The 16,987-nt window shown below is 27.4% G+C and overlaps 1 protein-coding gene across 1 annotated transcript in view; it reads left to right on the forward strand.

The window, feature by feature from the left end:
• The window catches only part of LOC114126862 (uncharacterized), a 261,745-nt gene that overhangs the window by 202,064 nt on the left and 42,694 nt on the right, over nucleotides 1–16,987 (forward strand). Inside the window, exon 10 of the mRNA XM_050197114.1 lies at nucleotides 1,022–1,297. Within this exon, the coding sequence (XP_050053071.1) occupies nucleotides 1,022–1,297 (276 nt within the window). The remainder of the gene's footprint in view (nucleotides 1–1,021; nucleotides 1,298–16,987) is intronic.

Consider the following 16,987-nt stretch of genomic DNA (forward strand, 5'->3'; position numbering starts at 1 on the left):
AATTATTGTATTTTAAAACACGTTTTATTGAAAATAATATAGACTATATAATTATATTTAAACAGTTCTTAAATGAAAATTCTTATTTTTAGAAAATAAATTATGTATCTAACATTATTTTCAGTAAGTGTTTTATATGGAATTTCTGTTTTTAATATATAATATATGTATAGTGCGTATCATAAACTATGTATATATTTAAATATTTCGGTAATTATTAACATATAGCTACTTCCATTCTTTTATAACCATTATTTGAATATTTCAAAAAATAAAATATAACAATAAAACAATTTTTATTGTACTCCATATTATATTTATTGTTATCGCTAAATTAATATAGGGGAAAATGTTTTATTTTCGAAGTAAACACTTTTTGAACGAAGCCATAAATTAATAATTACTTTTAATAGGTAGCTATGAAATGTATATGTATTCCTGAAAATATGTGTTTTTTATGAAAAAGTTAAAGTAATAACATTGACTATGGAATAAAAGTAAAATGAATACAACATATTACCAAATCATAAAAAAATTACACAAAAATACACATTGTATTAAAATTAATTATTTCAAAAACTAGGCACTATTTTATGACCTTTGAATTATACAAACAGGATAGGTAATGTGTTATGGCATATTTGATTTCAACCACTAAGCCACTAGTTTATGATAATTATTTACTCAATCGTACACAATTTAATGTTAGGTATAATAGATATTAATTTATATAATGCAATTTAATAAAAATAATAATAGTTAAAATATTACCATCGTTACGTTAACTATACATAAATAGTTAGCCCTTCGTATGGCATAGCCACACCCTTGAGTATAAGTCGATCGCCAAAGTTCCTTCGTAAATGGAGTAGAATTATAAAAAAAAAAAAAGTTAAAATAAAAATAACAATCCATATACTGTTATACATATGTCATCATTATACATACTAATGATCATGTATGTACGTTTAATCGGCTTAAAGTCTTAATTTAATTCGGTTGTTTTTGTTTTTCTTAATAGAGACTTCTTTGTTGTATGACAACAAGCACTACCACGAAGAATGTTTGCGTTGCAACTCGTGTGGAATGAACCTTACCGGCCCGAACCAGAAACGGGCCAGGAGGTTCAAGAATCACATACTGTGTGATTTACACTTCGCCGACGTGGCTTTGATGGAGTGCTCAGATTTCATGCAACAACTTCGCAGTTTCAAGCCACAATCGTTAGGTTGTGCTGTGGCCAGGAGAAAAAGCTCTACGACGCTAATATTCCCGTTGCCACCGCAGGCGTGTGGAGGTAAGCATTTTATGTAATTATTTAAGAAAAGATAGTTATAGTTATTAGTTCGCTATAGTGTTATAAGCGTTTAATTGTTTTAATATATTATTAAATACAAGAGCAGAAAAACTTTTAACTCTTTTAGCGATTTACATATGTATTAAACAATCAAAATAAATAATGTTTACCAATAAATTAAATTTCATAATTTCATATTTTCCGCAATGTTGAGAATATTTCACAAATTAATATTGAAAAATGTGTTGCTGGAAACACAATGACTAACATGGTATATATACCTAATTATAGGTACTCAGATAAAAATAATATTTTAGTAATTAAAACTATTTATTATATGATATACAAGTCATGTGGATAATAAATCGTACTAAACGTTAATCTAATAACAAAAAAAAATTCACATACGAATGAAGTCGTGGTCGTATATAAAATCTTGATACTCAAAACGAACGCACGTTAAATAAGCTATATATGTCATACAAATTCAATAACATGGTTCGAATGATGATGATGATTTCTTTTTCTCCGGGTAATTCGATTCACTCGAAATCATATAAGAGGTGGTACGGAATTTTTCGTATATCCGTTATTGAATCAGATCATTTTACCGAGACAAAAAAAAGAGAGAGAGAGAAAGAGAGAGAGAGAAGAGAGAATTTGAGCACGAGATCTCGCGCGAAGAGGTATATAAAACAAAAACAAAGAGCAAAAAAAAGTGTCTTTCGATAAAATAGGACAGGGAATAAATAGACGCGGCAAAAAAATAAAATAAAATAAAATAATAATAATAATAATAATGATAAAACAAGAAGAAGAGGAAGAAAAAAAAAAGCTCTAACGAAAAGCTGTCACTCGGTGTTGTCTAAGTCACGCGAGGCCACTTCAAAGTCCCCCGCCGCCGCCGTGTCATTACACTCGAAGAGTTACGTTCGGCGAACACGGCAAAATTCAATTTACTCGGCCGCCGGCGTCGTTCGTACGGCGTTCGCTTTCCACACGACCCTCGTGCGCTCTGCAGCAGTGTCAGAACCGCCGCACACACACACACACACACTATAGAGAGCTCGCATACATATTATATACGTTTATCCGAACTTAAGGCGTACATGTGTCTCTCGCGACGTACTTCCGTCGTCCTTTCGCCTCCTCCCCTGCGGGTAAAGGTTGGCCGCCAACAGCAGCCGACCGACTTGGCGCGTTTTCTATACTCCTCCGCGAACAGTCGGCGGCGACGTGACGATAACAATATAATAATAATAATAATATCGTATTAGTATATTATTATTGTTATTAACATCGTTATATCCGCTTTTGAACTTTAGATATTGATATTCGACGCACATCATGCACAGCGTTATTGTGTGTACGCGAATCAAATCCGGTGTGGGCGCGTGTTAAACGCACACGTTAGGTTGCTCCTTTGACTCGCCAACGCGGCGGAGGGTTGAGTTACGACCCCGTCGCGTTGTATTATAATCGTGATATATCGTCTGCTGTAGAATAACATGTACGAACGGTACCTGCACAATGGAATATTACGATTCTATTATATGACGACGACTGTGACTACACTCGTGACCACCCCCCCCCTCCCCCCTCGAGCTCTTTTAAACGTCAAACTTTAACGATCCGCAAAACTTGGACTTTGTCGTGTAGGCAGCAGACGAGGACGAGTCGTGTTTATTATTATTATGCATTATTTATACAAACGGAGAAGATAATAATATTTATAATATTCACTAGTGGTCGGCTCACTTTGCCAGCTATATGGTATAATGCTATAGCACGTTTCGGGTCGGATTTCGATTTGCTGCGTCGTTATTACCTGCACTCGAGACCCGGCGCCATCTATTTTTAATACAGATCGGTTCTTCTTGTAAATACAAGTTTTGGTAGAAGCACGTGCATAAAATATACCAGTACTTTATGTGTACCGATATTTCGTACAATATTTTTGGTATTTTGTTTTTCTTACGAATCATTGATTTTCTATGATAAATATTGTTCAAGACTTCTAAAAATAAAAAATAAAATAGAGGAAAATTAATACCTGTGAATAATAGTAAATAATTGGAAATAAAAATAAATTTACATTCAGTACGGTTTACGTGACTAGGACGTCATCTTGTTCTTGTGTATGATTCAAATAACGAAATAAACAAAGCTTCAAGCGACAACTTTGAAGTGACTACCTAGAGATAACAAAAACAAACTAGGACTAGATAGTGATAATAACGTGCGTTTTACATAGTATTTTTAATATTAAATTTACAGTTTAATATCAACTTTATTTACCTGTTTATGATTGAATGAAACAAATTCTTATCGACTTAAATATTTTACAAAAATACGTATATGTGCAATGCGAGTGTACAACAATCGACGTATCATCAACAATTCATTTAAATCTATGTTATATATGAACTAGTATAATAATTAATACTGTATAATAATAATTTTATACATACGAGTACATTTTCAATGTTGAATGTGTGCGCTTTCTTGTTTGTGTGCACCCACGCTTGTTTTTTGTTAGGTTTTATATTTTATTTCCCTTTTTTAATCTAAAGTATATGAGACTGAAAAAAATAAATCATACTAATTTTGAAACAATTGTATTTTTTCTTTACTTAGGTGCATCTCCTCGATTTGTGTGCACTTAAATAAACGGGGATGGTTGTAAAGTGTATTTTATAAAATTGACTAGGATTGTTTTAAGTGACAAAGTTAGATTAATGGAGTATAGTACATAACAAAAGTCTAGTGTAGTAGATGATTGTTCAAACCAAAAATCCTTACGAGCAAATAATAAATGGCATGCGTGCAACATATTGCAACCATAATCGCCGCAGTGATGTGACTCCAAAATAGATTTGAAGTTAAAAGTAACTTTTATTATAAACTTGACTATAAATTTAATTCGGTACACTAAACTATTATATATTTCTAATACTCGAATAAAACTGTTTTATAGCTATGATTGAGATAACTTATGGCTATAGATTTTTGTCATGATCTCTACGAAAATAATCTTATGGATTAAATTTGGGAATATTGTAACTGAGTAAACCTATTATTGATTACATTTTTGTAGTCATCCTATAATCGAAGAGCAAGCAATCAGAAAATTGACTTAACACTAGTGACATTCAGTAACTATACTAAGTGTGTTAATTCTGACATGCTGTGAGTATACATACGTTCGAGTATATAGTATATAGTATATACTATACACATCAAGCTGATAGTTGGAATGTAACTTATTCACAAACATTATTTAAGGCAAACACTTTCAGAAATATCTCTAGGGTATATTAGAATTGCAAAACAAAAAGCTTCTTCGAAAGACTTTGGACTTTATCGAACTTGAATAATATTATATATATACAAGTATTTTAATCACTTAGTACGTTTAAATTTGTTCACTTTTAGAGATGTCCATCAACTTTATTTTGTTCTCATATATGTTTTGTCATCAGAATTATCACGGCTTAGCATTAAAAAGTTAAAAAGTTACAATTAAGTTACTTTTAACTAAGTTTCATGATGAGTTACTTTTTTTAAAAAGTAACTTCTTACTTCATGAGTTAAAATGTGTTCTGTTAAAATCAATTAATTATTTTTATAGTATCGTTAAGTTGATTTTTTTTATTATTATATTTTTTTCATTTTATGTAAACCAAATATATTTAAGATATATTACGTTTATTACATAGCATTATTAACAGTTATTATGTGTAATGTAAAATATACTAAATGCCATGAACTATTAACGTATTGAGTTCACTATTTATATATTTCAATAAAACAATGTAACTATATAAATACATATTTATAGAAATCGTATAAAAATAAAAATATAACTTATCCATACATAATAATTGAAAATCTCTCAAAAATATTACACTATCAGATCTCAATTTAACGTTTAAATAGACGTTGCCATGTTGTGCTGAAATTTCAAAAAACATTAATAACCTCTGTTAATACTTTGTAGGGTCGATTTTTTAATGGTCTCTTTTTCTGCTATTAACTCTTAAAACCTAAATGTATTCTTTTATTATATATTTTTGACTTTGTGTTTATATTTTTGCCAAATATACTTATTGTTCTTTGACGTGAATTGTAGATATTCAGTAAAAAAAAAAAACGCCAATTTTAATTAAGTTAAGTTACTTTATTCCATTTGACTTGTAACTTTTACGGATTAAAATGAAAAAAGTAACTTTCAACTTTTATTTAACTTACATTAACTTGACGAGTTAAAAATAAAAAATAAACAATTTACCTAGCTTGAAAATTAGTTATAATATAAAACTAAAACAATCCTGAGTAATACAGGCAATAAAAAAAGGATTAATTAACTTGGATAATGATTAAGTATTAACCATAAAAATACTATTCTGTTCATAAAATATATATTATTATTATTGAAGTTCAATAATTAGTAAGATCACTCCGATAAAAATCAGTAGGTACCTTGCCAATATTTATTTTAATAATATTTTACAAATCTATATTAATATACTTGATATTTATAAAGTACAGTCATATTTAAATGTTATATTACAAAAACTGTAAGAATTATATAAGAATTTATTGTTATCCCAATTATGTTGTAAAATATAATTTTAATGAGCCTGTATTTCATTAAATTAGAAAATCGTTAAAATACAATACAATACATTTAAAAATAAAATAAAGTTGTAGATTTATACCTATTCTAGTATTTCAACATTAACATTATTTAATGATATAGACATTTAGATAACCTTATACGAATTTATATTATATTTTATAATATTATTATTATATCATTAAATAAAATACGTATTGCATCGTATTTTATATGATATTTTTGATATGAAAATTAACTTGCTTAATTCTACTCGAGTGTATTTCTGTAATACCACTTTTCCGATTAAATTTCTTAGAAATGTAATAAATAAATATATATATATTTACCATCAAATAATATATATATATATATATATATATATAAACATATATATTAGGTATAAAGTCATAGGTAAGCTACTTCGAATAAAACAGAAAAAAACACCTACTAACTCATTTTCTATAAAAATGTAATATTGTTTCCTTTTACATTTTCAATAAAATGAGTTTAAATTCTTTTTAATATTTAGTAATTCGTTATTTTAAGAATACATGTGAATTCAGTTATTCCTACACACTCCTACATAAGACTTCAAGTGGCATTAATGTATTGTTTGTAGACTTTAGTACGATTTATATTTATTAGAGAGTATTAATAAAATGTTGTTAAAAATAAATAAATAGCAAGTAGATAGGTATCTGAATTAACGATAAAATAATATATAAACATATAACATTTTGTCTGAAAATATTTTACTCACTAAAATATTATAACAAAAAAGTATAATACCAGCCATCATAATAATTATGTAATGATTTTTTGGCAACGATGAAAATCTGGAATAAAAATTATTAACGTATTTTTTCTTTGAATTAATGCATTTAAATATCAAATAAATACATTTGCTGATTAATCTTAATTAGTATATAAAACATAATTTTGAGAGGAACTTGTTCTGTCTTAGGATAGACGATTTTAACAAATTGATCTAAGTCTAAACAATAAATAGGTTCAAGTAAAAAGAAATGTTTTTTTTTTTTAATTTTTATTTAAAACAATTATTATAAAATATTAATAAAGAATAATTAAGTACATTAACTTTATAACATTTTATATTATTAATTAATCGTATTTTTTATTTTAAACTAATATTCGTAAATTATTGTAGTTTTTATAAATTTTAATTTATGATAAATGCCTTTAATACCATAAGCAATCTCATACTTTTCAAGTAATACATTCGACGATTAATAATATTTTCTTTGAAATCAAGAAATCAGAAAAGAATTGATTAGCAAGCTACACGACATCAAAGAATTCCTTTTTAAAGTAAAAATATAAAATTAATTTTAAATTGAAAAATTACATATTATATGATACATTTTCGCATGATTTTATACCCAACTTTACCAGTGATTATTATAATACATATATGCATGAATAATGAATATATAAGTAGCAGTAGTAGTAGTAAGTAGTAGCTTCATGAGTTAGGTTAGGTTTTCTCAGGAACGTAGATATAGTAGGTATATATTCTCTTATAATATAAATTTTATTTCAAAATGCATTACTCTCAATATTATAGTTTTAATGTTTTATATATTTTATTTAAATTTAACAATCCATAAACTCAATCTCGGTTAGATTAAATCGCCTGTTCGTGACTTGATATGTTTAAATATTTGATTTTAACAAAACGAATATTCTCGTCGTTTTTCAAGGTTATCTAATGTATGTTTGTGCTGTAGGTACTTGCAAAAAAAATGTATCATCTTTTTTGGACATTTATACATTTATGTCCAAGTTAATGCTTATTTCAATGTGATACAACATAATGCTGCTACAATATGAACGTTTTTGTCTTTGTACATAGTACATACCCACTCGAGTGAAATCAAATTATTTTATAAGAATTGTATTTATTCCGTGGCCTAACTTACTAACAACGATCACATATTTTTTTCGCTTTTAATACAAGTGTACGTAATTCTACTTCTGTAATATCAACACTGTAAATTTCTTCTTCTTTTTGAATAGATTTGACAAGAGAACAGTAAACGATACGATTATAATATTTTTTTTCCGAAAATTCAAAAACGTAAAAACTCTATTGATTGTCAACGACTTCGCGAGACACTCAGTATATACTATTATTCCACCGAGAACATATTAAACGTAATATTACAATATTGTTGTACAAAGACACCAACTCGTGAATGCTTGAACAAACCTTTGCTGTCAACTTTTTAAACACATACGTCGACAGAGTACAATAAACTCGTATATCATAATGATTATATAGTACAGTAGTAAGAATTCCCAGAAAACTATTTTGGAACTCGATGAATTAATTATTGCGACATTTCTTCGATACAATGTGCGACGGGGTTTTGAGGAAAAACGCCGTAAGTTATGTCGAAGGGCACCGATGACGACATCGTAAGGCGTTAAGTGTTATGTGCTTTCAGGTCTTTCATATCGCTAATTGGTCGTTGTCGTCGCCGTCATAATAATAATAACATTATTATTAAGGAGAATATTTATAAAGTTTCTAACACTCAATGTGTGAGTACAGTCTGTATTATATGATTTATTAATACTATGGTATTATGTATACAATCACACACACCTACAACGTCATAAATATATTATACCCAATGCACACCTGAAACACCCTAAATTTAAATGCCAGATCAAAATAAATTTCTGATGTCCGTGGAGTATACCAGTACTATACTGATTTTCAACCAAACAGAAATTGATTGCAATTTTATTTATCTAAGGACATCGAGATGGCCAATATCGCTCATATCCACTTAATTCTCAACATCTATTTATGTGTTTATTATATTATCAAATGTTTATGGATAAAACTTATTGAAAATGGCGAACGAATTCACGTATGATTTTATACCCGTAACCGTAATCATAATCATACGTCTTGCAACCGAGCTTTTACGATTGAGTGGTCTAAATAAGTTTTTTAACGGTCACAGCATGCCCACGTTGTCGTCCGTCAATTTCACGTCCACTCTCGTTTTATGATCAACTGATCGTATATGAACATATGTGTATTTTACCACTCTGCGACAGTCCGGCCCTGTTAAATGTGTACAGCAAATCAATCTCGTAAAACGCTCTCTTTTTCTTTTTCTCTCTCAAAATTATACACATACACAATCATCTGCTGGTAATTTAATAACATATGCGCGTTAAGCCTTTTACGACGTATTTATTATTATTATTAACATTCGCCGGACCTCTATCGACAAGTTTTATTTGATTTCGCAAACTACTCGCGTGACGTCTTGCCTGGCCATCGAGGTGTTGACACAAATCTTTTCAATAATAATGATTGAACATATTTTGAGCGCAATAATAATATTATTACAGCGGCGGTTTGCGAAAATGCGAGCAAACATTATCACGAGCTGGTGATATTATGCGACCTCGGCCGCACAACGAAAGATTTCATCCCATGGCTGTGTTGGGTGATTTATTTTGAAACTTCTCGTAAAAACGCCCATGAACTTTCCATTGTTCTTATATTCGCAATTTCGGTCAGGACTCATTCTTTTAGCTGTCCGGGAAATTCTGTATCAACACCGCACGCGTCGAGTATTGTTTCGCAGTGGAAAACGAACAAACGAACCCTCGACTAGAGTTAAAAATTAAATTCCTTTTAAATCCCCGGTTTTGAGTTTTACAAACAAACTCAATCTTTATAAAAAATAAAATAAAATGAAAAAAAAAAACTATCGACAAACTACAAAATTAAATAACGTCTTTAAACTTTCATAATATTATATATTATAACCTAGAATTTTCAAAAATAATCTTGAAAATATAACGACTTTGAAATTTAAAAGTTCATGCGATCGCCATTATCCGTTATTTTCCTAACTCATATAGGTACAACTCATAACTAGATAACAATAAGAATAAAATTGTTTTCTTTTTTTTAATCATATTTCATTTTTGATACTATAGAAAATTAAAATATTTAAATAATATACTTTCAAAAAAACAAGAATAGTGTCTTATTTGTCGTTTTAAAATGAATCTATTAAACCATTCACTGAACTCTGAACATTATGAGAGATTAAAATAAGTAAACTTTACTTCGAGTAATTTTCAACTTAAAAAAATAATAATTAGTATTGACATTTTTATTAAATTTTACATATTTTGGAATGTTAATTTTAATTAATTGAAACATTTGTATAACTAATCGTTAAAGTTAATAAAATATTTTAATAATATTAATTGTTAAATCTCAAGAATAACCAACAGATTAGTCGGTCTATAAGTTTATTAAGCAATGGGAATTATTTATTAATTATATCTCAATATAAACTAAAAATACAAAAGTTAATTTAAGTATATAGTTATAATATATTACAATAGATATACTTTTGTATTAGCTAAATGATATGTGAGATTTTTTAAGTGTATATAATGGATTTGTAAAATATTCTTAAATTCTAAATGTAATAACACTAACATTAATCCGGTGCCAAACAATTTATACAAAATGTTCAATTTATTAACTGTCTTGTATATAAAATATCGACATTTCTACAACTCAATTATTGATGTTTTATACGTCTGTGTGCGATTTTTTCCTAACAAAATGTTACTGAATGTGTATTCAGCACATATTTCTATACCACAAAATTGAGTTTCATACAAAATATATTGTGATTTCTAAATCTAATAAATTTTTGATTTATATTTATCCTAATAAAACGTTCCAATTCACTAACAAAAAAAAAAAAAAAAAATTATAATAATCAATATATTAAATTCACTGCAAATAATTTATTTTTACTGACGTTAAATATTTTTTTACATACTGTATTAATTCAGAAGTTATCACTATTATTACTGGACGAATAAGTCGCATTGACGTCAAATCATCATAAATTATGTGTCGGTACATATGTATATTATACAAACACACGAAAACACTTGTGACTGTGCTTAGGCACCGCCGATATTGTGTATATACGCTTCGCAGACAGGTATAAAATTTATACTATATATGTATAATATTGTTGTGTGTCATCGTTCTCTTGGGTAACCGATCAATAATATTATAATATTATGTAGCATTGTTTGCCCGTTGAAACCAGCAATTAGAGTTCATTTTCCACAGCTTCTACAACATTATAATATAGCCATAAGGGCATCGTGTCACAATGTCACATTGTATTAGCGGTACGTAGGATACAATAAATAATCGACCTATTAATAATACACAATATGATATTATATTGTCCGACCAGCAGCATCATAACAGTATCGTTAGATCATTATATTTAAACGTGTACAGAGTGTTGTATGTAAATAACGTATGATTTGTAACGATGCTTTCGAACAACAACTTGTTAAAACGAGCTTGTTAACTTGCTCATTAATATAATATACATTTTAATCCTTACGTTTAAAACGGAAAACATTGTTTTATTCCGAATAAAATCGTAATAATTATTGCGCTGCAGCGGCTTAGTTGGAGTGGTATGCGGTCTTTATCCCTCCCCTCTCCCCCACTCTCTTTGGAACTTATTTTAAAAATATTTCTTATAAATATTACAGTAATTTTATCATATATATTATTATTGTAAAACACGCACCTACGAGCTACGGTTCTGAATATTTGGCTATTATACCGACAACTTCCAGTTTACACTTTTTCACCATAGAGTATTACTATATTATATTATACTGTATATAACTCGGTGTTATGCATATTTGCTATTCGTGGTAAACAATGAGAGATGACATTCTATTTATTAATATTGGTTATCGTGTGTCGAGCCATCATGAGCATATAATCCTTGTTTCGTACCTATGTATAATGTACATGGCCATGTCACGTATATTTATAATCCATAAAAGCCTTATCGAAATCAAATATTAAACTACCTTGTCATTGAGTAGGAAAATAAAATTTATGTGTTTATTAATTATGTTTAAAAAAACATATCTGTCAATTTCAACGTATTGTAAATAATTTTGTGGAATAAGCAGTTTAAAACTAATCTTCACATTTTGAAAAATTGTATTGTACCCATATAGAAAATATTAATAATATGCGTATTGATGAACAGTTTCAAGACACTTTTATTAATAGTTTTTAAATATAAAAACTAAAATTTCAAAAAATGCCATAATTTTTCTTTAAATATTTTATTTTATAAAAATTTTAAAATTCTACAAAAAAAATGTGATGTGATATGTGTATTCGATTATTTAAATAAATTTATTTAAGAAAAATAACTTAATTGAGAAGAAACCTTGTGTATTATTACATAATTTATAGACTTTTAAACTAGAAAAAAATTATGCACCTCTCTACCGACTAATACTTAGTCTACGCTAATGACCATACATGTACTAAACAACAAAAAACCTATAATTACAACTCAGTTTACTGATCATAATAATATTTATATTTATTGTTCAAGTTTTTATTTTTAAACACATTTTTCAATTATATAGTTGGCATTTACCAATGTATTTTATTGTTAATATTATAATTTTTATTTCTTTTATGCCAAGTCTAAATTATATTTTATGCAAAAATATAAACTTTAAGTTTTATCTGGTTTCTTATATTTTTAGAATTTTTAAATATCTATATATAGTAGAGTAAACTTTTTTAATCATTTCAATATGTAATATTTTCTTTTCGGAGTTTAAATCTCTACTATTTTAGTTAGTTTATAATTAATTAAATTAATTTTCAGTAGTTTTCAGTAGAAAATACATTTATATACTAATTTTTCAGGGTTTAAAACCGTTATCAAAATTCTCGGTTTCCTATCACCTGTTTCTTAACCTGTCTTAATAGCCAATTATTGGTACAATAGTTAAAAATACAAATTTGTGATAACTGTTACTAAACCGTTTAAGTTAATGGAATCATTGAAAATTATGTTTCTAAACAAAATTATAGATATTCAAATAATTTTACTTAAAACTATTAATAACATTATAGATGATAGATACGATTTCTGTTATAATTATATTCATTATATTTTAATAATAAATAATAATAAATAGGTTGAATATTTTATTGAATATTAATCTATTAAAACTTGGAAACATTAAATAAAAGAAACTGTACTGGTGTGAATAATTTGAAAACAATCACAACAACTTGATTAGACTATATGGCTATAATATATTGTAGGATTTCAAAGAATGAATTCACTATTTATACATATATTTTTTTATTAATAATTTGTCCAAGGGTTAAATTTTTCCAATTGATTCAATAAGTTACTTTTATTCTAAAAAACTTAATATGTATAACAATTGATTAATTTAATAATTCAACAAACCTAATATCAAAAACACCACATTAAATCTACCTTAATAGTGTTTTATCTCTAAAATACTCGTAATTTAATAATATTTGTCAAAAATCAAATTATTTTTCTACGTAATAATTTAAATAACGATATTGAACAACCATTTTTTTAATATAAATGTTCAGGTAATATCATAAATAACAAATTATTCCACGGCTAAAGGTAATTTTATTCATTGTAGTCTAATATATCTTTGAGTCCGTGCAAAATGTCAATGGATAGCCATAATACCATCGCAAACAATACCAACTAGATAAAACGTAAACATTTTAATCTCGAGTGTCCGCGTCACTCGACTAACAAAATAATGGAAAATATTATTATCAGTAATGGAAAACGGAGACACTTACACAAAAGTGAAATAACCACGATTCCGTCGAAACGTGTTTTAATATAATATAGATATATATACTATTATACATATATATATATTATATGGCAATCGATTTGAACTAAAATAAATATACATTACGTCCTTATTATGTCTGAGCAATAATGGCTTTTTTTTTTGTCCCCTGTCGTCGCGTTTAGATTTCATAGCACGTATCTTAATAACGTTAGTTTAATAAAGCCACGTCGATCGCGGGACCGTGGGTAATACTTTTGTGATTACGCGTCACGGCCGAGGGTATTTGCGACAGGCAAGTCTCGTTCGGCGATCTTTTCGATATTTGTTTCATTTTTTATCCATTTTTTTTTTTTTTTACACTTCGAAGTTTTCGTACTAAACACCGCGAGAATTTATTACGCATCTTACCCGAAAGCATACATTTTGCAAAACGTCCGTCCCGGTTTCTATATAGACACCAGTGCACAACTTCGTTTTCTCAACGCGTGTCGGCATCATAATAACGCTCTATGTTTGTTGACACGTCATTATGTACTCGTATGATACTGCGTACATGCAAAACATAATACCATTACTCACATAGATGTATAAAAAATATTTCCAAATAATGTTGATTTAATACACAACGCCGTAGTGTATTGTGTAACACTATAGCAGCAGATTTTATAATTATTCATATGATACAGCAGATGATATCTACTTTAAAAAAATATTTCATCTCTTTCTACATTTCGTGAATTTATAATCTTATCTTATTTGGTATAATAATTTAAATACCTATAGTTCAGATGAAGAGCATGCGAACATTTTTTGGTTTTACGCTGTAGAATTATTTTGTGTGGAATCGTATACATTTTTATGTGTATTTTTTCTTTTTATGTATTTATACAAATTTTATGTTCAACACTAACGCTCGATCAATCAAATATATTTATGTAGATAGTTTACTGAGTTCGGTAGCACTAAAAAAAAATAAGTGTGTACGTAAATTCAAATGCAAATAAAATTATAATTTTATATTACCAACGGTTAAGACTATTATAAGAATATTCGATTTATCGATTATTAAAATTTCCCACTTCAAAATAAAAACTATTACTTTAGATAATTTATTTATCTTATTGTATAATAAATTTATGAACAAGATACCAAATATTATATTAAAATCGATGTTAATTATTATCGTATAGGTTTTTGATTCAAATGTAATTTAAAATAATAGAAATTGATGTTATTAATAAATAATATACTATATTTTTTTGTTATTTTATAAATTGTAAAATTTTATTACGAATATGGCTGCGCATAAACGATTTTCTACATCGTAGATTTCCATGAAAAAAAAAAGGTTTTAAGTATTTGGTTTTTAAATACAAAATATATGAATATAAATAACATTAGACATCAGCTACTAAAACCTGAGAAACGGGTTCTCATCCTTTTTTAAATGTACATTATATCCAAACAATTAATAAGATAGAATCCTTGAACGACGAGTTATTAACGAGATAATATAATATTATGTTTATGATATGTTCAAAAAGTAATGTCCAAATTCTTTTCGATCAAAATATATGATTTTAAGTTACCAGCTAGGTTATAGGATGATTATTATTATTATTATGACTACATATACGGCTATACATTGCAGTAATTATACATTTTACCTACATAATTAGCTTTAAAAATAAATGTAATGAGTAAATCGTGTTTAATTTAAGCATAGATACATGGTATGTACTAGTTACATGGTATAGCAACAAAAAAAAAAACCTAAAAATAAATTACGATTTATGTAAATATTTTCTTTTTACTTTTACTTTTACCACAATATAGTAGAATAAAATAGGATTATCTCGTTAATAATATAATATAAAAAACAAGGGTTTATTAAATACAATAATGATGGTTACCAAAAAAATATTTACCAATATTGTTCATAGGTTGTCAGAGGGTTGAATTAAAAAAATTGCAGGAATATACCATTTTCTAGCAACTATTAATCACTCCTACATTACGGTGTATTATAATATTATTTCACGTTTAATTCTGTCTATAACCCAACTACAGATACCTGGTTTACAGAGGTTTAGTTAAACGAAATAAGAATTTCTATTTTTTTTTCTTATTTATATATTATAATATATAGTTAAAAATTGAAAAGGTAAAAATATATTTACTTCTCGTCATAACAATACATAAATGATACTTAATATTACAGTAAAACCGTCAATCATCTCTATGATAATATACACACTATATAGAAATTAAAATATACAAAACGATTGTATTATAAGTACGTATCCATTGCACATTGATTTTAATGGGTTAAAATAATAATTATTAATATTATAATAATGTGAATATTATAATAAACGTCTCTAGTATGTTTGAGCAGTAAGTAAGAGAAGCTTGATTGGAAATCCTGCGTATAAACGTATTAGTTTACTCGTCGACGATCTCTATGAACAGTCACGACACAAATGTTCTAAGGCAGAATCACTATGCATACAATATTTTTAAATTGTATTGTTTTATATAAAAATTTACTTATGTGAATATTTTGCCGAAATTGTCATTTTAAATTTTATCACTAGTTGTATTAATATTTTTTTTACCAATATACAAAAACATCGTCCCCAGCACTGTGCACTGTAGGGTTAATCCAATCTGTATTCTATTGTAATTACCTTACCTATTATTATTATTATTATTATTTTTTTTTTTTTTGTAAATTTTATCAGTAAAAAGTAGGCATTAGATTACCATTAATAAAGGTACCGTGTGTTATATTTATGCAAATGCCCGATACAAACGACACCGACGTGCAAAAATATATGGAATTTCGGGTTAAAGTCGAGGTATATAGCGCGACGTATGGTCAAAATATTCACGTACCGCATCCAATGCGTGCCATACTTTTTATTCATATTATGATATTATGTTATGGCCAGTTGCGCGGCAATAGTTTTAAAGTGATAATTTTCCACATCGAAATATGTATGTCAAAAACTACCGAGTGGTTGCTTTTTAGCATTTCGTCTCTATTTTGTGTGTTTCGATACATAAGTTTATTTTAATTTAAATGTGTGACTTTTACATTTAATATGATTAATGATTATCCACCGCGCAAACTCAATACTTAAATCCCATCCGAACAGAAACATTCTAACTTTTATAAATTTTATAAACTCTAAGTTTAAAATTTTATAAAATGATATACTCATATGAATATATAATATTATTACATTCCGCTACGTTTAATTCACTCCTACGCAAAAGGTATATTCCAAAACTTCTTTAATTTTTAACGATAATTACACGCACACACACATGTATTT

This window comes from Aphis gossypii, chromosome 1 (genome assembly GCF_020184175.1).
Source record: "Aphis gossypii isolate Hap1 chromosome 1, ASM2018417v2, whole genome shotgun sequence".
Classification (NCBI taxonomy): Eukaryota; Metazoa; Arthropoda; class Insecta; order Hemiptera; family Aphididae; genus Aphis; species Aphis gossypii.